Below are 23479 nucleotides of genomic sequence, written 5' to 3' on the forward strand. Positions count from 1 at the left end.
AGAAGCAGACCTGGCCCCATCAGCGGCTGTGTGACCTTGAAGAAAGGCTATGGTCAACAACTTGATGATTCTACAGTCACCGTGAAGGTCCCGGAAGATGCGGGAAACCAGGAGCCAAGAGCTGAGCGCAGCCCAATACCATGTTCAGCACCACAGGAGGCTTCACAGGTTCTCTGCTTGTCTGTGAGGCTCTTTGAGAGCAACTCAAGTAAGTCTGAGCCAAGCAAACCGCTGTAGGAAACATGAAAACGGGTTTGCCAGGACAACTGCACCAGGGCTACGACTCCTCTACCACGCTAGCTTTTAAGTTTCCGGGAGACAGTGTCTTGACCCAGATCTTGTGAGACTCACTCCTGTCATCTTTTTGACCAAATGGGCCCCTGGGGCTGAATATTCCTGTTCCCAGAAATACCAGGTCCAAATGAATCATCTCCAGCTGGAATGTTGTCTTGTATCTATTGAGCTCTTACTATGGGTAGAGTGTAGGATGAACCATCACATGACATGTTCTCTATAAATTTGAGCTTCTAAAAAAAGCAGTAGCATATTGAATTCTGAGTCGTGTTTGTCTCTGTAACACCACATTTTGCTCCAGTTCCTTCGCTCAGCCTAAAATGTCCTCTCTTTTCTAAGAAACCCTGTAGTTTTCTGGAGAGTTTCTTGACTTGCGTTCTTAACTTCCTTGTCTGCTGCTTTCTTACTCTCATGGCCCTTGATGAAGATGGATTTGATCAGCTTCTGCCAGGGTTGAGCCTCTGAAGCTCTTGTACTGAGCTCCATCTGCTGAGAGCACCTTTTCAGGAGTTGAGAGCCTTCTTCACAGACAACCTTATACCTAGTTTTATAAGTTTTGGAGTTTCTACAAAGAGGATCCAAGAAATGTCATCTTGGTGCACAGAATTCAATTAACAGTATTCAATACCAATCTTAGTAAATTATGTTTTAGAGTATAACAGGTGCATTTTATCTGCTTTCCCATCATTCATCATGTAAACACATATAAATCTTACTTTACACCCCGCAATAAAGAAGTCTAATCATCTATTTTATAGTCCAAGCTCTCCAGTGATTCTGTACTTGGCTTAAAAAAAAAGTTCGCATATTCAAGTAATTTTTAAAACCCCAATGATCTGAAATCTTAACAATCGGATTATTATTTTAGGAAGAGACTGGTGAAATGAATGTACAAAGCAAATGTGGATGGAGCAATCTCTTTAAAGAGTTAGGAAATTCTGTAGGGTTCTCTGGAGGATACTGCATTTTGAAGGAATTAGACCTTTAAACAGGTGTCTGAAGGAACTTTTACTTATTGAAGAGCCTTCGTTTAATGACAGCAATCCAAATACCGTGCGGCAAGGTATCACTGTTTGACAAAGTTTGTTTGGTTTTACAGAGTTTGACATTTACAAGAGCAAATAATTTGCATATTAGACTGGATAATTCCTAAGAAAAACAAAGCAGCAACAAAGACTTATTCAGACATCAGAAACATGCTTAAGAAGCACTCAGAAACTACCTTCTGAACCTCCTAGCACTTCAGCTTCACTCTAGTGACAATGTTAGGTTAATAACCACAGGGTCACAACCATCTAGATAATGAGGCAGTAATTAGTGCAGCTAGAAGAGCTATGGAAATTTACGTTAAATTTATTTTACTGAAGAAGAGAATTTTCTTAGCATCAAACATGTGAACTCTAATAATTTAACAATTTAAGTGAAAAACAAGACAAGGTAATTGCAGTTTAATTTACAAATATAGCATTTTTTTTCAAGTTTGCTGAATAAGCATGATAACTTCTTGTGAGTAGATTCATTATTTAGAATCATCTTTACAATATTAGGGAAGACAATGTAAAAACTATTTTACTCATGGATTAAAATAGATTTCTTGTATTGTTATTTATCATATCTCATATGGTGCTATATTTTTAAATGTTTAGTTTATGTCTGCAGTGAAATGCATATTAAAAGATGCTATATCATATGGTTGCTTATTTGAGGATTCTAAAAAAAAATGATATAAATTAACTTATTTCCAAAACAGAAATAGAGTCACAGATATAGAAAACAGACTTATGGTTTCCAAAGAGGAAAGGAGGGGAGGGATAAATAAGAAGTTGGGGATTAACATATACATACTACTAGACATAAAACAGATAAACAAGGGCCCACACACAGCACAGGGAACTATATTCAATATCTTGTAATAATCTGTAGGAGAAAAGAAGCTGGGAAAGTGTAGATTTATTTTATTTATATATATCTATATAAATAGATATATCTATAAACATATAGATATATATCAGTGTAACAGAATCATTTTGCTACATACCTAAAACTAATATAACCTTGTAAATCAAACAAAAAGAAAGAAAGTGAAGCCCCTTAGTCATGTCTGACTCTTTGAGACCCCATGCACTGCAGCACACCAGGCTTCACTGTCCATCACCAACCCCCGGAGCCTACTCAAATTCATGTCCTTTAAGTTGGTGATGCCATACGACCATGTCATTCCGTGTCACCCCATTCTCCTTCTTCAGTCCTTCCCAGCACCAGGGTCTTTTCCAATAAGTCAGTTCTTCGCATCAGGTGGCCAAAGTATTGGAGCTTCAGCTTCAACATCAGTCCTTCCGATTAATATTCAGGACTGATTTCCTTTAAGATTGACTGGCTGAATATCCTTGCTGTCCAAAGGACTCTCAAGAGTCTTCTCCAACACCACAGTTCAGAAGCATCAATTCTTCGGTGTTCAGCTTTGTTTATAGTCCAACTCTCACATCCATACATGACTACTGGAAAAATCATAGCTTTGACTAGATGGACCTTTGTTGGCAAAAGTGTCTCTGCTTTTTAATATGCTGTCTAGGTTGGTCATAGCTTTTCTTTCAAGGAGCAAGTGTCTTTTAACTTCATGGCTGCAGTCACCATCAGGAGTGATTTTGGAGCCCAAGAAAATAAAGTCTGACACTGTTTCCATGGTTACTCCATCTATTTGCCATGAAGTGATGGGACCAGATGCGATGATCTTAGTTTTCTGAATGTTGAGTTTTAAGCCAACTTTTTCACTCTCCTCTTTCACTTTCATCAAGAAGCTCTTAAGTTCTTTGCTTTCTGCCATAGGGTGATGTCATGTGCATATTTGAGGTTACTGATATTTCTCCCAGCAATCTTGATTCCAGCTTGTGCTTCATCCAGCTTGGCATTTTGCATGATGTACTCTGCATGTAAGTTAAATAAGCAGGGAGGCAATATACAGCCTTGACGTATTCCGTTCCCAATTTGGAACCAGTCTGTTGTTCCATGCCCAGTTCTAACTGTTGCTTCTTGACCTGCATACAGATTTCTCAGGAGGCAGGTCAGATGGTCTGGTATTCCCATCTCTTTCAGAACTTCCACAGTTTATTGTGAACCACACAGTCAAAGGCTTTGGCATAGTCAATAAAACAGAAGTAGATGTTTTTTCTGGAACTCTCTTGCTTTTTTGATGATCCATCAGATGTTGGCAATTTGATCTCTGGTTCCTATGCCTTTTTTAAATCCAGCTTGAACATCTGGAAGTTCATGGTTCAAGTATTGTTGAAGCCTGACTTGGAGGATTTTGAGCATTACTTTGCTAGTATTAGATGAGTGCAATTGTACAGTAGTTTGAACATTCTTTGGCATTGCCTTTCTTTGGGATTGGAATGAAAACTGACCTTTTCCAGTCCTGTGGCCACTGCTGAGTTTTCCAAATTTGCTGGCATATTGAGTGCAGCACTTTAACAGCATCATCTTTTAGGATTTGAAATAGCTCAACTGGAATTCCATCACCTCCACTAGTTTTGTTTGTAGTGATGCTTCCTAAGGCCTACTTGACTTCATCTTCCAGGATGTCTGGCTCTAGGTGAGTGATCCCAACATCATAGTTATCTGGATCGTGAAGATCCTTTTTGTACAGTTCTTCTGTGTGTTCTTGCCACATCTTAACATCTTCTGCTTCTTTTAGGTCCATACCATTTCTGTCCTTTATTGTGCCCATCTTTGCATGAAGTGTTCCCTTGGTATCTCTAAAGTTTTTGAAGAGATCTTTCCCATTATACTGTTTTCCTCTATTTCTTTGCATTGATCATTGAAGAAGACTCTCTTATCTCTCCTTGTTATTCTTTGGAACTCTGCATTCAAATGGGTATATCTTTCCTTTTCTCCTTTGCCTTTAGCTTCTCTTCTCTCAGCTATTTGTAAGGCCTCCTCAAGGCAGCCATTTTGCTTTTTTGTATTTCTTTTTCTTGGGGATGGTCTTGATCACTGCCTCTTGTACAATGTCACGAACCTCCATCCATAGTTCATCAGGCACTCTGTCTATCAGATCTAGTCCCTTGAATCTATTTCTCACTTCCACTGTGTAATCATAAGGGATTTGATTTAGGTCATATCTGAATTGTCTAGAGGTTTGCCCCACTTTCTTCCTCTTGCCTTCTCCCCCCTTCCCTCCTTACTTCTCCTTCTCCTTCCCCGTGAACCCAGCAGGGCCAGAGAGACTGACAGGTGGTTGTGACGAGGCATAACTGGAGGTCATGGCTTGGGGATGGGTGAGGGCTCGGAGCTACCGATGCCAAACCAGGACCAGGGAACCTGGGAAACACACTTGAGTTCACAGTTGGCCTGTGGGTTTTACATCTCATCAGAGAGCTCTCCCCATGCACATCGTGGATTAGAAGGACATGTGCTCTTCTCCTGCAAGAACTCCAAAATTACACCTCGCTGCTGAACAACCATCTACAGGAGAATGTTGGATCCCACCAAAAAAATATACCCCACATCTAGGGGCAAAGGAAAAGCCACAGCAAGATGGTAGGAGGGGCAAAATTTCATTTAGAATCAAACCCCATACCTGCCAGAGATGCTCAGAGGGCTCAACAGAACCTTGTGTGTACTAGGATACTCCACAGACACTGAGCCAGACCTGCCTTTGCGTGTCTGAGAGTCTCCTGTGGAGGTCTAGGTCAGCAATGGCCTGCTGCAGGGACAGGGGCTCTGGGTGCAGCAAATCCGGGTATGGCATAAGCCCTCTTGGAGGAGGTCGCCATTAAACCTGCCATAGAGCTGCCAGAACTTAGAGAGGACTGGGGAAACAGAGTCTTGGAGGGCACAAACAGAACCGTGTGCACACCAGGACCCAGGAGAAAGGAGCAGTGACCCCACAGGAGACTGACTCAGACTTGCCCAGGAGTGTTCAGGAGTCTCCGGTGGAGGTGTGGGCCAGTGGTGGCTTGCTGCAGGGTCGGGGGCACTGCAGGCAGCAGTGTGTGCATGGGACCTTTGGAAGGAGGTGGCCATTATCTTCAATACCTCCACCACTGGTCAAGAAACAGGGAGGGAACACAGCCTCGCCCATCAACAGAAAATTAGATTAAAGATTTACTGAGCATGGCCCCGCCCACCAGAACAAGACCCAGTTTCTCTCTCAGTCAGTCTCTCCCATCAGGAAGCTTCCATCAGCCTCTTATCCTCATCCATCAGAGGGCAGACAGAATGAAAACCACAACCACAGAAAAGATACTATACCAAACATAAAATAGTGAAATTAAGAAGCCTTGGGTCTCTTAGAATAATGGCCAGTGTTCTGGAGCAACCGTTTTTTTCCAAAGGACCAGACAGCAAACATTTTAGAATCTCTGCTACAATCACCAAATGCCGTTGTATACCGCAAAAGCAGCCTTAGCCTCTATGAAGACACATGAGCATGACTATGTTCCAGTAGAACCTGATTTACAAAATCGCACAGCAGGCATTTTTGGCAGCCCTCTGGCAGGGCCGCAGTTTGCTGACTCACTTCCACCTCCTCCCAAATACCAGACTTTTCTGGGCACTTTCCCTTCCTATGTGATACAGCTGAGTAAAACAGCCACAAAGTTTAATCAAGTAGCAATTCAGCATAGCTTTTCCCCAGGAATTCCAGGAGTACCCAATTCACCTTTAAGACCAACTGCACACTGAAATATAGGAATAGTCATTTGGAGTTTTTCAAATGTGTACTAACTGCTCAGGTTGTCATAGATGAGTTGTTTTTGCATGTACCAGAGAGTATACCTTAAGTTCTTTCTTCATATTATAAACAAATTATTAAATTACACTGCTGACAATAACCAATAGAAAGTTAACAATAATTATCAAAGTGCTAATCAAAATGCAAACATTCTCCACACAGACATAAACAATTTAGCTTTGTTATTTCTTTTACATTTATCAAAGATAGGGAATGATTCTTTCTCTGTTCCTTCAACTAGTACCTGGTGCTTTCAGATCAAGTAAGTTAGGAAATTTTAGACTCCAAGATACCCATATTTTTATATTAAGTGTGCCTGACCTTCCATTGCATCCTCCAAGAAAATCTCCAAAGCTGGGTTACTCCATTTGTCTACTTCCTGCCCTTCCACCTGCCTGGAAAAATTTGGTCAGTGAAGCTGATGAGCTACCTTTAATTGCTTTGATGGCTCTTCCACAAATTCAGTATAATAAACTTATCCTTGAGACAGTGGAAACTAATGTAAACTCTTTGAATTTCTCTATCATTAATGCTTAGTAAAGATTAATAAATACATCAGAATTTTATGAGTATATAATACCATTATTACACTGATATTACATGTTTATTTAAGGTACACAAATAAATGTCACCTTCAAGTTCCTACAGATTAGATGAGATTATATCAGGTGCAGTTAAATTGCAAAAACAAAAAAGAACTTGTCAGTTAATCTGATACATTCAATATTGGATTAGAAAGGAGGAAAAAATATTCTTTACTTCCATAATGACATAGACAAAAAGTCAAACCCATAAATATTAAATCCTACTTCTCTGAGGTTATTACTAAGGGGAAAATATTCCTTTTTTAAATAGCATGAACATATTTTGATTCAATTATTTATTATTGGTGTGGTGTGTCTTTGGAAGGGCCATATAAGTAATGCTGGATCAGAAATAAAGGGAAATTCACTAGTAATCTCTGGGTTAACAGACTAGAGCACTCAGAGTGGAAACTTTCATAGACTGAGATTAGAGGGTAGGGGTAGTAGAAAAAAATCAATACTAAAGTTTTTCATTATAGAGTCAAGTAAGTTAACTTATTTCAGCTTAAATTATTTTGATTTTCTCTCAAACTATACCAACAAAGCAATTACTTCATAAAGACTATACTTTGAGGGAAATGAACTTGATATGGAAGATAATAATACAAAAATAAACTGGAAAATTATTCCCCAAATAGACCTTAGATCATACTTCCCCTTAGGCTCAAGAACATTGAAATTGAGCTGCTCTTTTATAAAACTGAGGGAATTTCAACTCTGAAGTGGGTGAAGGTATTAACAAGGGTCTTAAAAAACTGAGAAAGTAAAGTGGTTGCTAAGTAATTAGGTTGCTAACTATACTTGCTAAGAAAAGGGAATTAAAAGATTTCACAAAATTACAATAATTGAGTCTAAATGAAAGAAAACCATTAATTATTATTTCATGTAATGTCATCCAGAGTTTAGTCTTGGAGAGAGGGCATGGTTAGAATGCTTTGATTAGGTGACCTGACACAGAACGCTCACCACAGCTACGTGTCTTATGAGCAGTGGTTGAATCTGAAATCACCTTTCTCCATGAGAGCGGGTCATCAGCTTTATGAAGAGAAAAGCAGCCGTTACTCAGACTAATGAAGCTTCACAGTGTGGAGGAGAAAATAGGCAGTACAGATAAACATTAAGTCAAGCCAAAATTGGGGGCATTTTTCCAAATATTTCTGATTCTTCACTAACTAGTTGGCAATATCAAGCTAAGGCTATGTAAAAGTCTTTTCTAAAGCTTTTGCTTTTTAAAGGAAAAAGTGTAGTAGAACATTAGTGAATAATATAACAGTTCTTTATGACCAGCTTACCTCGATCTTTCTCTACAACCTGACTCTTCACCTTGCCTGTCAAGGGCCCCTGGGCAACTGGGCACAGAATTCACAGGTTCTAGAAACATCTGAGTTGATGACTTAGACTTTCTTTGTGGTATAACGTTCATTCATTCATTCAACATATTTTTAGCTCCTATTATGTGCTATTCTATGTATGGTGCTTGCACAACTCATATTCTAGTGGGGAAATAAACAGAGGCATAATAATAACATGGCAAGTAACAATAAAAGTGCTAAGAAAATAAAGAACATAGAGGTAGAATGAAAGGATGCTTTTTACATAGCAATGTCAGAAAGACATTTCTATTTTAAAGTGATTTATGAGACAGAGCCTAAATGATGTGATGGAAAAAGCCAAGTGAAAATCTAGAAGAAAACTCCAGGTATAAGTAGCCTGGTATATTAACCCTGGACAGACGTGAACGGGGGGAGTGCAGGAGAGACAATTAGTGGGATAGGACGGGCTCGACTCATTGTGGGGAACACTGTGGCCCATGGAAAGAGCTTCAGTACTACCTTGAGGGCAACAGGAAGCCACTGGTGGGTTTTGATCCATGTGAAACAAGATTTACTTACAGGACTATTCAGAACAGTCTAACTCATAGCAAGCTGGCATAAATAAAAGTAAAATTTGCTCTTTATGAAGCAGACACAGATTACAGTAAGGATTCTCAAAACTTAACACCTTTAGGAACATTGTAATGAATAGTACATAAGTTGGAAACAGATTTAGAAACTGTGTTCTCAAAACCTGTTTCATTTTATCTCCTTAGGCCAAAAGTAAAGTGCACCAAAAGACTAGTAACATACACCTTACAGTTAATGAAAAAAATTAAATTACAGTTACCTCTGGATGGTTCCTAACCAGCATCATCTAAGCATAACAATGTAAGAAATCTCTTGAAAAACTAGCACACTATATTTAAGAAAAGTCTTGTCAAATAATATTGGGAACAAAGTAAACACAGATTTGAATGAATGACTTAAATCATTGATCTTTGAAGAAATAACTTTCATTAAATTATTAATATTTATTATAAGTAGCCATATAATAAGAGCTCAAAATTTTTATAACCTAAAACATTTAATCAATTGAAAATTCTAAGGGACTCTTTCACAGAGATTTGTTTGCTTTTGATCAAGCCACAAAAGAAACTAAACTCAACGTAAAAGGATTATCTCCACCTCTCTTTCAACATGTAAGCAATTACACTATAGATAGGAAAGCAGAGAAAGCATACATATATTAAGTATCTACTCTGTGCCAGTTCCTAGTACTAAGTATTTCTTCTTCATAATAAGCTGCTGACTCAGCATTATAAAGCATCAGTTTCAAAGCAAGTAAGAGATAGACAGGATTGAATCCCAGATGATTCAGGCTCCAAAGTAGTACTCCTGCTAATACACTGCCCCACCAACCTCAATATCCTTTCTTGGTCTTAACAGACCAAAAGGAAAACTTTGAGAATACCATCTGGTTGCCTCAGTAACACTCTACTTCTGATCATTTCACAAAATTGACAATTCAATATGCCTAAGAGCAAAAATGACTTCTGCTCTTCAAACTATGCAGGCACTGATTTGAGCATCTACTCTAATAATGAAAATTATACACAAGACTCAAACACAGATGGAAAGCCATCTTTATTTACTGCACATTAAAGCTGCAGAATCAGAAAGTACAACAAGAACAGAAATTTACTCATAATCAAATCCTCAAAAGAAAACAATACACCTATGTTTATTACAAGTGCAAAGAAAGCTGATAACATTCATGCTATGGTCATCTGAGTTCACATTTGCACAGCAAGGGCTATGCTGGCTTAATTAAAGGCTGGTGCACATACTGAAACAATAAAGTAAGTATATTGTTTACTTATTTGCCTTGTTCTCCAGATTATCAATATGTTTTATCCCATCTGTTTTTGCCTTGCCACAAAAATCTCTTGTCATTATGACTTTTGAGTAGTCTGGAAGTTAAAACAAATGTTAGTACTTTTTTAATGTATCATAAATGGAAAATTATTTAATACATTATAACTCATACAGTTTTGTATATTTTATAGGCTTGACATTTAATAAACCTGCTAATAATTATCATTTGTATTTCTGTGATATCAGTTGTGACATGATCTCTTTCATTTTTTATTTTATTTGAGTCCTGTCTTTTTCCTTTGTGAATCTAGCTAACTATATAGGCAGGTCAATTTTTTTATCTCTTCAGAAAATCAGCTCTTAGCATCACTGATTTTCTCGATTGTATTTTTAATCTCTATTTCATTTATTCCTGTTCTAATTTTTATTTGCTTCCTTCTACTAACTTCAACTTCATTTATTTTTCTTTTTCTAGCTTGTTAAGGTAGAAAGTCAGGTTATTTATCTAACCCTTTCTTGTTTCTTGAGGCAAGCACCTATCACCTCCCTTCCTGGAACTGCTTTTGTTGCATCCCACAAGTTTTGGTATGTTATATTTCCAGTTTTATTTGTCTCAAGGTACTTTTTAATTTCTTTTTTTATTTTTTCTTTCATTTATTGATTACTCAGTAGCTTGCTGTTTAATCTCAACATCTATGAATTTTCCAGTTTTCTTTGTGTAATTAATTTCAAGTTTCATGCCACTGTGCTCAGGAAAATATGCTTGATATAATTTCAATCTTTTTAATTCATTAAGACTTGTTTCATGGCCTAAAATACAATCTATTCTAGAAAATGTTCCATTTACACTTGAGAAGAATATATTCTATTGCTTTAAGAGGGAATATTATATATATATATATATATATATATATATATATATATATATATATCTTAAATTCATCTGGCTCATCTGTCATTTAAGGCTAATATTTCCTTATTGATTTTCTGCATGAGCTGCATGAGCTATCCATTGATGTAGTGGGGCATTAAAATTCTCTACTATTACTGTATTACTTATTATTCCTCCCTTTACATATGTTAATATTTTCTTAATATGTTTAGCTTTATATATATTAGGTGCATAAATATTTACAAATGTTACATCCTCTTGTTGGGCTGATCACTTTATCATTATATAAAAGCCATCTTTGTCTCTTTAAGGACATTCTTTAAGGACTGTTTTGTCTGATTAGTATAGCTAACTCAGCTTTCTTTTGATTTCTATTTGTATGGAATACCTTTTCCATCCCTTCACTTTCAGTTTGTGTGTGTATTTATATCTAAAGTGAGTGAACTATAGGTAGTATTTAGATGGATCTTGTTTTCAAACCATATTATAAAGCTATAGTAATTAAAACAGTATGGTATTCACACAAAATAGACATATAGGTCAATGGAACAGAATGTTGCTATTGTTTAGTTGCTAAGTCACGTCTACCACTTTTGTGAACACGTGGACTACAGCCTACCAGATTCCTCTGTCCATGGGATTTCCCAAGCAAGAATATTGGAGTGCCTATCATTTCCTTCTCCAAGGGATCTGTCAAACCCAGGGATCACACCTGCACCTCCTGCATTAGCAGGCAGATTCTTCATCACTGAGGCACCAGGGAGGCCCATGGAACAGAATAGCGAACCCCAAAATAAACCCACACATGTATGGTTAATTAATTTATGACAAAGGAGTCAAGAATAGACGCTGAGGAAAGGACAGTCTCTTCAATATATAGTGTTGGCTACTTGCAACTGCTAAGACATGGAAGCAGCTTAATCTGTCCATCGACAGAAGAATGGATAAAGGAGAAGGTCTTACTGTATAGCACAGGGAAATCTGCTCAATGTTATGTAGCAGCCTGGGTAGATGGAAAGTTTGGGGGAGAATGGATAAATGCATATACATGGCTGAATCCCTTTGCTGTCCACTTGAAACTACAACAACTTTGCTAATCAGTTATACTCCGAAATAAAATGAGGTTAAAAAAAGAAGATATGGTATGTATACACAATGGAATATTACTCAGTCATAAAAAAGAATGCAATAATGACATTTGTAGCAACAGGGATGGACCAAGAGATTAGGTCCACACTAAGTGAAGTAAGCCAGAGGGTGAAAGACAATATGATATGATATTGCTTATACATGAAATCTGAATGGAGATACTATTTGCAAATCAGACATCTAGTAAGGCATACATAATTTTATATCCAAAATGCATAAAGAGGCCATACAACTCAACAGGAAAAAAAGCACACAATCCTATTCAAAGCGGGCAGAAAATCTGTATAGATATTTTTCCAAAGAAGATATACAGAAGGCCAACATCACTAATCATCAGGAAAGTGCAAATCAAAACCACAATGAGATAACATCTCACAACTGCTAGAAAGGTTATTATCAAAAAGACAAGATATAACAAGTGATAGTGAGAATGGTTTGGTTGAAGCTTCCTGTGCAACTTTGATGGATCAGTCATTTAGCCAACTTCAGTCTCTTATCTTTTAAAATAAGAAGTCCATGTAGATTATGCAAATAATTTAAAACCACGGACTTCCAAGTTAAGACATGAAAAGAACTTAAGTCTGCTTTACCTTGGAAAACAGTAAGAACATAATCAATTCCTAACCTTAGCAGGAATTAATCTATCTAGTAGTTAGCTAAAAAAGACGTGACTCAGAGAGTGGGGCGGAAGATAGCTGCATTCTGAGAAGGATGGGGAGAAGGGAAGGTAAGTCTCTAAGCATGAATCCTGGCTAGAATCAGATCCACACCCATCTGGCTGTTACCATCTCCTCCAGCACACTCTCTCTCCAGTCCGCAGACTGTTCTCTTAGAGTCCCTGTAATCCTCTACAGGACCTACTGCTTGTGGCCTTGTAAGGTCTTCTGTCTCCTTGCAGATGTAAAACTCCTTGCGAACATATCCTATTCTTTCCATTCCCTATAACATCTAGTACTAGGCCTCATGCAGAGAAGGTGTTCAACAAAGGTAAGCTGTTTGAATAAAGTGATGAAAAATCTCCTGTCAGCAAACAGGAGTTTGTCAAGTATTTGAAGAAGAAAATGCTAAACAAGGGTAAACCCAAGCTAAGAAACAGACTTTCTTGCTTCACAATTTTGCTTGTGATTTACAGGTACATTTTGAAAGTGAAATCGCTCCAACTCTTTGTTTCTCCATCCATGGGATTTTCCAAGCAAGAGTACTGGAGTGGGTTGCCATTTTCTTCTCCAGGGGATTTTCCCAACCCAGAGATAGAACCCAGATCTCCTGCATAGCAGGAGAATAGACCAGCCTAATTAGGAAGGCAAAACAGATTTACATGCTGATACAGTCTTCCATATTTCAATAATCAGCACTTAAATGTATTCAATAGATTTTTACAGAAATGCACATTTGTGTGGGATGCAGAAAAAATCAGATGGAAACAATTTTGAAGTCACCTTTGAGCACATCCTCTTTCATCCTGACAGCATCCAGTGGGGTCTTACCTGCTCTCCTTTCTGTCCAGGTGAGCCTGCTTCTCCCTGAGCAGAAACGAATTTCGTGTTAACACATATTCTGTCACATTGAAGTAAATACATATAGTTTATAAATCAGCTGACAATAGTAAGACAAAGCTGTGCTCTCCTGGGAGTTGATGCAGACCCCTCTGCAGGGAGTCTCTTCTGCCCTCATCAAAGGCTCACTACCCACCTCTTCCAAACACCTGCCAGCATCATCTCCTGGAGACCTGTCATGGGCTGGGATATGCGCTCTCCTCCATGCCCCCTGTACCTCATATAACCTTTCTCATTGAGCTCACACTGTAGTACTGGTTGCTAGAGGAAATGTAAGGTTCCTCTAAATTTCTAACTTACCCTCCTCCCCACTCCTTCAGCCAGGACAGGAAGCCCTGAGCTTGAGCATGCAAGAAGTCACAGCACCTCAGACCTCTAGGAGCTAGGGCAAGCTTTCCTACTCTTGGGTACTGGTATAGAGGGAGGCTGTCCAGAGGTCACTCAGCCTACTTCAAGGACAGTTGTCACAATGCCATAAACATCCACAAAAGACATTCGTGTCTCTCAATGGACTCGCGCTTCCTGGCCAGGGAAGGGCAAGCAAAATAAATTCTTTGGGCAACAACAGCCCTTCTGCATTCCCCATACAACTCACAGCAGAGGGGAAATCTGGGTGGGTATTTGGAGTAGTGGACAGATACAGCATCCACAAGACAGAAACACAGCATGTGGAATACCTTTGGGTATGTGTTGAAGGGCAGGCTCTGTGTTTCCCTCAACTTGTGAATTCCCATAAGTGAAAGTGAAGTGCTCAGTTGTGTCTGACTCTTTGCGACCCCATGGACTCTAGCCTACCAGGCTCCTCCATCTATAGGATTTTCCAGGCAAGAGTACTGGAGTGGTTGCCATTTTCTTCTCCAGAATTTCCATGACTGAAGGCTATTCCTGGCATGTGTTTCATCCTCATACATAACTTGTCATACAAGTGGTTCCTCCCTTTATTTTCTTTTCATTCTACTTCCCACCCAGGAAAGAAGGTCAGATGGCCTTGGAACTATCCAGATTGAAATCCAGGGAATCCTAAACCCAAGCCTTTCTCTTTAACTCACCCGGGGACTGAGGGGCCCAGGAGCCTGATTCAGCTCTCATTAGAGGGCAAGCTGCGTTCTGTGCACCAGGGCCACACATAGGTCTGGCTCACAGTGTGGAGTGGCTTTCCTGTGGGCACAGGTGAAGACGAGCATACCTTGTACGGCATGCACTGGCACTGGTCTGTGAGTTCCTGCTTTGCTGGCAAAAATGCAGACATTCTGCTGGCATGAGCAGGTGCTGGTGATGCTGCAGTACCTCCAAAGCCAGGCTGCTCTGGGCACTGAAATTCAGAAAGAGGCTTTAAGAAACAGAGTCAATTCCTAACACCATGACATTCCCAGCACTGACTCCCACCAAACTAGGCATGGTTGAGTTTACCTGCAAGAACTTCCTTCTAACAACCAAAAGCTCACACCAGTGTGTGAAAGTCCATAATGACTTTGCCCTTTCACTAGCCTCCTAGTATCTATTAAAACGACAACACACTAAAACTGTATTAAAATGCCAGGTTTGGTGAGAAATTCTAAAGCTATTATGTGTGAATTTATGACAAGTACAGCAACATCAAACATTTATAAGAACTGAATTGTTACAGTAAAATGCTTTACACAAAGAACACTGATATATGTGTTCTGGAAACAAATTTAGGAAAAAAGAATGTAATTTGAACTTTTAAAACATTTACTTCAACAAGATGATGATAAAGACCTGTAGAAGTAAAAAATAAACTCTTTTATGCTCTAAGGTGGTATATATTTACTCAAAATATGTATATCTTATTCCATTCCATTGTTCTATAAAGTTGTTAAAATCTTCCCTGTAACAAAGTGATGACTTTCATCACTTCTCCACTTGGTTCATAACATGTGGGGCCACATGAAGTAAAATTTGGTTTCAAAGCAATGAACTTTTTTCCTAACAAAAAATAAACCCAGATGGAGCATCTGAAGAAGATAAGTGTTACCTTTCCCCTCAACATCATCTACAAGAGTCCGAATCTACATTCAAGGTTGTAATTCTGAATCTGCAATTTCATGAATTTACAATTTCATATCTCTAAATTCACAGTTTAGGAGGAAGGCTTCACACATTACTGTATATACTACAAGTTATATATACCTGGGAAAGTATTGTCAGGATACAAAGTTAAAATATTGTCTGTGGTTATTTATGGCTGTGAGATCACAGTTGATATTTACTTTCTTCTGTGAATGTGGCTATATTTTCCAAATTTTATATAGTAAACATATATTGCTTTTCAAACAAAAAATATTTGAAAAATGGGTAGCATTCTAATGCTTTTGAGCACAGTAAACACTATAAGAAAATAGCTCCCAGAAAAACTATAATTAGTTTCCTGTCTTTATCACTAGTTCTATCAAATTTACTGTCTTCAGATTTAATGATTAGCTATTTAGTGGTTGACATTAAATTTCCAAGTCTATAATCTAAAAATTACATTAGAATTAAATATTCAGGATTATCACTAAAACAGTCCATTTATCTCATATGATTTGATACAGTTTTCCAGCCAAGTCCTGCCCTGTGTCCCATGGGTTCAGTTAAGGTAATTGAGATGCAGTCAAAGCTCACAGTTTTGCTCTGGATAACTGATTCACTACTTTACATTGGGGATTTAAATGACTTTAAAAACATGTCTCAGGCTTCACTATAAAGCTGCCCACACATTTCAAAAAGTGCCAACATGGAACATAAGACATACAAGTAAGATCCCCTTTCTTCATAAAACCTCTGGTTTTCATTTCAGTTAATTAGCCTTCAACATTTTAATAATCTCTCTCATTTATTTTCAACAAATGTTGCTGATTTTCTCTTTCTCTCCTTATTTATTCTTCATTCTCTCTGTCTAGGTCTGTAGTCATGAAACTTGACTGCTTTAGAAAAAGAAAATCTAATTAATAGCAGCAAGGAAATATATTTTTAGATTATCCTGAATAATTTCACTTTTGAAATATGCTATAAAATATTAATAACAGAAAAGATGTCTGAGTTAAAATTACAGGACAAAATTAGATTTTTAAGCAAGTACATTAAAACTTCCTAAGTTCAAATATTAAAAAAATATATAGTTGATGCCAGAATTATAGCAGATGTACTGAATTAGCTTTCCAAAACATACATTTCCATTAAATGTAAATGTAGCATGTTCTATTTCCTGTTTAACATGAATATAATGGACGTGAGTCTGAGTGAACTCTGGGAGTGGGTGATGGACAGGGAGGCCTGGCGTGCTGCGATTCATGGGGTCGCAAAGAGTTAGACACGACTGAGCGACTGAACTGAACTGAATGGTAATGTTGCCCATAAATACTTGTGAGCAGGAAAAGAAGAAGTCTTGTATTATTTTTTCCAAGCTTGGAGATGAATTCATACCTTATTTTCTACTCTTTAAAACTAAATCTGTTTAAAACATGATTTTTTCATGTGTGGGATCATGTCACTGCTTTTAATTATCAAATCATACCATTGAATGCATTGCCTATTTCTTTAAACAATTTTCTTATAATTCAAGATGGAGTGATTGCTGGTCAAGAATATAATATTTAGGTACATCAAAACATAATTACATGAAAAATCAGAAAGAGAAATTAAGGAATCAATGCCATTCACCATTGCAACTGAAAGAATAAAATATCTAGAAATAAACCTACCTAAGGAGACAAAAGACTTGTATACAGAAAACTATAAGACACTGATGAAAGAAATCAAAGACAACATAAACAAATGGAGAGATATTCCACGTTCCTGGGTAGGAAGACTCAGTATTGTGAAAATGACTATACTACCAAATGCAATCTACAGATTCAATGCAATACCTATTAAATTACCACTGGTATTTTTCATAGAACTAGAACAACAACAACAAAAAAATCACAATTCATGTGGAAACACAAAAGACCCCAAATAGCCAAAGTAGTCTTGAGAAAGAAGAATGGAGCTGGAGGAATCAACCTTCCTGACTTCAGGTTATACTACAAAACTACAGCCATCAAAAGAGTATGGTACTGGCACAAAAACAGAAAGAAATATAGACCAATGAAACAAGATAGACAACCCAGAGATAAACCCATGATCTATGGGTACCTTATTTTTGACAAAGGAGGCAGGAACATACAATGGGGCAAAGACAGCCTCTTTAATAAGTGGTGCTGGGAAAACTGGACAGCTACATGCAAAAGAATGGAATTATATCACCACTTAACACCATATACAAAGATAAACTCAAAGTGGATTAGAAGACCTAAATGTAAGATCAGAAACTATTAAACTTATAGAGGATAACATAGGCAGAACACTTGATGACATAAATCAAAGCAAGATCTTCTATGATCCACCTCCTAGAGTAATGAAAATAAAAACAAGTGGGACCTAATTAAACTTCAAAGCTTTTGCACAGCAAAGGAAACTACATACAAGGTGAAAAGACAATCTGCAGAATGGGAGAAAATAATAGCAAATGAAACAACTGATAAAGAATTAATTTCCAAAATATACATGCAGCTCATAAACTCAATACCAGAAAAGCAAACAATCCAATCAAAAAGTGGAAAAGGGACCAAAAGAGACATTTCTCCAAAGAAGACATACACATGGCTAACAAACACATGAAAAGATGTTCAACATCACTCATTATCAGATAAATGCAAATCAAAACTACAATGAGACCTCACACCAGTCAGAATGGCCGTCATCAAAAAGTCTACAGACAATAAATGCTGGAGAGGGTGTGGAGAAAAGGGAACACTCTTGCATTGCTGGTGGGAATGTAAACTGATACAGCCACTATGAAAGATGGTACAGAGACTCCTTACAAAACTAGGAATAAAACCACCATATGACCCAGCAATCCCATTCCTTGGCATATACCCTGAGGAAATAAAAACTGAAAAAGATACATGTACCCCAGTGTTCACTGCAGTGCTATTTACAATAGCTAGAACATGGAAGCAATCCAGATGTCCATTGACAAATGAATGGATAAAGAAGCTGTGGTACATATATTCAATGGAATACTACTCAGCCATAAAAAGGAACACATTTGAATTTGTTCCAATGAGGTGGACGAAACTAGAGTCTGTTCTAATGAGGTGAACGAAACAGAGAGAAGTAAGTCAGAAAGAGAAATATAAATATTGTATACTGATGTTTTTGAACTGTGGTGTTGGAGAAGACTCTTGAGGGTCCCTTGGACTGCAAGGAGATCCAGCCAGTCCATCCTAAAGGAGATCTGTCCTGGGTGTTCATTGGAAGGAGTGATGTTAAAGCTGAAACTCCAATACTTTGGCCACCTGATGCAAACAGCTGACTCATTTGTAAAGACCCTGAAGCGGGAAAAGATTGAGGGCAGGAGGAGAAGGGAATGACAGAGGTTGAGATGGCTGGATGGCATCACCGACTCAATGGACATGGGTTTGGGTGGACTTTGGGGGTTGGTGATGGACAGGGAGGCCTGGCGTGCTGTGCCTCATGGGGTTGCAAAGAGTCAGACACAACTGAATGACTGAACTGAACTGATACTGACACGTATATATGGAATCTGAAGAGATGGCACTGATGAATTTATTTTCCGGGCATCAGTGGAGAAACAGGCAGAGAACAGACCTATGGACATGGTGGGAAGAGAGAAGGGGAAGGGGAGATGTATAGAGAGAGTAACACAGAAATTTACAAATACGTAAAATGAGTAGCCAGTGGGAATCAGCTGTGTGACTCAGGGAACTCAAGTGGGGCTCTGCAACAGGCTGAAGGGTGGGATGGTGAGGGAGATAGGAGGGAGGTCCAGGAGGGAGGGGTCATGGGTATACCTATGGCTGATTCTTCTTGATGTATGACAGAAAAACACAAAATTCTGTAAAGCAATTATCCTTCAATTAAAAATTTTTTTAAAAAGAAAATGAAGCAATAATAAAAAAAATCATTACATTACTTTTCAATCAAGGAAAATTATTAGTTTTAAGAGCTCTCATATAAAAGAAGCATAATTAATTAAAGAAAACTTTTGGAGAATTCACATCTTCAAGATTTAAATGTGTGGCTCCAGGAAGTCTAGGTATTTCAAGTCTGTATATTGGCATTCTAAATTATCTTTTCAGATATCTATAGAAAGATATTTGGCTGGCTTTCATTGAAATGAGAGCCATGAACTAGGTAGAAGATACAATTTATTAAACCATGTTACATAAGCAAAATATACAATTTTTAGAGATTTAGCTATGCTTTGAGTCAGTTGGTCACATTATTATTCTACTACCCAAAGTGAGTGATAAAAGTTTAAAACACTTTTAATTATGAAATTATTAATAAAATTTTATTTTCAATGGTTTAAGTGTGGAACTTCTGGGAAATCTGACACAAAGAATAATATTTTCATGTTTTGCTTTTACTTTTTATATGTTCTTTCTGTTAAAGACTTGTTAGAATTAATCCCTTTCGAACCACAGTCAAGAAACAATGTTTTGACCCCTTTTACAAGCAAAGCACTAGGAATCATAAAAGAAGCATACAAAAGTATAATCCCGTCAATGAATTTAAAAGGTAGTTGAATAAACTAAAAACAAATATAAGTATATCTAATTATATAAGGTGCACATGTGGCCATTGCAAATAGAGATACCTCAAGTACTGAATTGAGTACTTTTTGAATGAAAGGTTCGTACAAGAAAGCAATAGTTGTAGAGTTAGGTGGAGGATGTTAAGAATTAGAGGCTAAGAAACTGAATGTATAACTTGTGAACAGACAGTGACCAAAGGCTTGGACAGTGGGATGAGTCAGGGATGAGAGGGCAGGGAATGCGCCTTATTCATGTTAGCTAGCCTTGTCCCTTAGCACAACGCCCAAAAGATCAATGCTTTCGAATAACAGATGCTCAGTGGAAGAATGTAAATGAATCTACAAAGCAGTGATTTGGAGACTTATTCTGGTTGTACTGGGAATGGGAAAGGCTGATGGCATGAGAGTGTAACAGTCTAGGCACGAAGTAAAGGCAGAAACAGGAGCAGGGGAAGATGCACTGGAAAAAATCTCTCACAAAGGAAAACTGCCCAGAATGGGTGGCAGGCTAGAAGAGAGAAGTGAGTAAGAACAACATGATCACAGATGTAAGACCCCTATAACTGGAGAACGATGATCCTTCCGTCAGAACATGTCAGAACATGGTTTAGGAATAAGGGCATGGATGGATTCTCTTTTACTCATGTTGGGTCCAAAGTAAGGCCATATCATTCCTGAAGTTTGAGATAAAACACTGGGATTAAAATGGTGGCCAAACATGATGGGAAGGCCTCAAGAGGGGTCTCTGGCTCGGAACTATTTGCTTAACTGGTTTTAACAGCACACATTCTGGGCTGCTCTACCCGTGACTCTACAGCCCAGGCAACTGGCCTTCTATGGTCTTCACACACCAGAAAATGCACTTACCTTAATGTCTGATATCTCGCAACATGTTTCTTGGGCTATGAAGTTCCAGTTACAGTAGACCTGAAGTTGGTGAAGTTCAATCTATTAAAAAATTAGTAATAAGACATATCATTAATGTTGTTTGAAAATCACATTCGGGCATTTGAGAATGATGTTAGCTGGAAAGAAAAAAATAAGTTAATACGAATAAATCACTGGAAGATATTTTGGGTTTTATTTTATTTAGGATTCATGATTTTATGGACCATTTGAGAAACAGTAATGGACCCAGTTTTTGAGACAAATCTATATGTCAAGAAAATCACTTAATAAGAGCAATTGCAACTCTTTGCTCCTTGTTTCAAACCATGAAAAAAGAAGTATTTAATTAGAGACAATGCACTACAATAAAGTATGCTCACAAAGTGAGGAATATTTCAAAGTAAAAATATTCTGGAGAAAAAGTAAATAAAAGGTATGAGCTCATGATGGAAAAGCCTTTATCTGTAGTTCCAGACCTCCAACTTGAGAGACTAAAGCAGATGCTCACTTCCCAATGTAGGGAAAAAATGGTATTTAGTTTTATCTATTTTTCATGGATTCTGTTTAATACCTATGGGTTTTATGTTATATGGTATACTCCTGACCAAGACTCATAATCTTTTTGCAAAAATAATTGATTCTTCTCTTTGCTCAGCAAATTCACATTTGTTGGCATTTGGAAATTAAAAGTAGTTTCAGGAAAGTGCAATCATTCCTGTAAAGGCAAGGTCAAATAACCACATCGGAGAAAGCAAATGGTACAGACTATTGACAAAATTTCAATATGATAGATAGGCAGAGGCACTGTTTTAAATTAGTCTATGGTTTCAAATTTAATAATTTATTAATAATTAATCATATGATGATTTGACATGTAATAAAGGCCATAAACAACCTCTTCCCTCCTTGCCTTCTCTTCCTCCTCCCCATCTTTCTCTTTCTCTCCTCTCTTCCCCCTCTTTCTCTGTATCCTAATGTAACAGAGGAAGATTATGTATTTCTTTGAGATCACTATTTTCTACAGTGAGACCCAACTGTAATAACATAACAGCTAATTCTATGATAGCAGAAAGCAAATATCTGTGGTTAGCTCTGAATCTCTACCCCAACACCAAAAAGGCAAGAAAGGAGGAAAAAAGCCATAACTATTCTCTACACTGAAATGAACAGAATCATTTCAGCTCATAAAAAGCATTAAGAATGCCAGACATCTTTCAGCTTCATGCGCAGCTTGAGATTTGCAGCCAATGCAAAATTCTGAGATGAAATGAAAAATGAAACGTAATGATTTCTTCTCTATAACTTTTCCCAAGGTTATTGAAGTAAGCTTTTATTTATAAAGTTTAAATACACTGTCTTGCATAGTCTAACGAAACATCAGGCAATAATATACCCATTATATACAATGAAGAATGAGGAGACTCCCATGAATATTTTCCTTAACTAAAACTAATTTATCATCAACACTTTTGCCTGAATAGTCAATAAATACTGAAATTCTATTATGTATCATCCACTGTTCTAGAGCCTTCACATGAGTTATTTTACTTAACTGAAGATAGATGACAAATTTTTCATGGATTAGAACCTAATAAAGTACCTATGACACTGAAACTACAATCATACTAGTTTAATTGTGCTTTTTTAATTCATTAGTTACTTTAGAATCCTTCATTGACACAGTGCTTTAGAATAAGAATACACTGACTCAGTCACAAGGAATTCTAAAACATACTTTTTTTTTTAATCAGTTATGTCACCTATTTCTCTACACAAAAGCACATGGGTAGTACCCGTGCAATAAAATGCAATCACTAGAAGTTTTTTTTATCAATAAACTACATTCTGAATAAACAAAACATTTTCACATTACAACAGATCTTATAAATCACAGAGTTTGTATGGAGACGATAAAAAAAATTAGTTCACTTACAGTTTTAGTAGGATTAACAATCTTTGAAAAATAAAATTTATTTTACTTGTCCAACTTAAATAGTGAATATCTCTTTTAAAAGCTCCATCATTGTGATAATGGCTTAATATTATTCTTAAGTGAACTAAGATTCACTTAAGATTCACTAAGATTCACTTATGGTTTATGAACACTAAACCATAAAACCATTGTAAAACTACAATATTCACGCTGTGTCTTTTATCAGGACACACAGAGATATTCTTTAGTCTCAGATTGTTCCCTTAAGTAAGAAGTTAATGAAACACGGGACACAATACTCAATCTCCAGAGCAGAGGTCTGAGCCAGAAATCACTCTTGCAATAACTTGTTCTCTCTCATTGCAGCCTCTCCCTTAAAGGCCAGGCATTTATATCCTAATCCTAAAGCTCTTTGGTTCCCGCAGTTCCCCACTTTTCCCTCACTAGCCATCAGGAGATCAGATTCCACTCAACAGCAGTGTTTCCAGCAAGAGCAACCATCACTCCCTACTACTGTCCTCAGAATTCCCTGAGGATCATTTCCTATCTATCTACACGGCTCCCACTCCTGGAAGTCATGTCTCAGGTTTAGCTGCCGAGACCACTTCCTCCTCTGACTTTGAAGAGACCTTTCTGAAAGGTCTGCCTAGGACTGTT

At 37.6% G+C, this 23479-nt stretch overlaps 1 protein-coding gene across 1 annotated transcript in view; it reads right to left on the reverse strand.

Moving 5' to 3' along the window:
• The window catches only part of COL19A1 (collagen type XIX alpha 1 chain), a 474185-nt gene that overhangs the window by 366093 nt on the left and 84613 nt on the right, over positions 1 to 23479 (reverse strand). The window contains exons 7-9 of the mRNA XM_069599490.1: positions 20869 to 20949; positions 14584 to 14709; positions 13329 to 13364 (exon numbers count right to left, since the gene is read on the reverse strand). Coding sequence (XP_069455591.1) covers positions 13329 to 13364; positions 14584 to 14709; positions 20869 to 20949 — 243 coding nt within the window. The remainder of the gene's footprint in view (positions 1 to 13328; positions 13365 to 14583; positions 14710 to 20868; positions 20950 to 23479) is intronic.

The sequence above is a fragment of the Ovis canadensis genome, chromosome 9 (genome assembly GCF_042477335.2).
Source record: "Ovis canadensis isolate MfBH-ARS-UI-01 breed Bighorn chromosome 9, ARS-UI_OviCan_v2, whole genome shotgun sequence".
Lineage (NCBI taxonomy): Eukaryota > Metazoa > Chordata > Mammalia > Artiodactyla > Bovidae > Ovis > Ovis canadensis.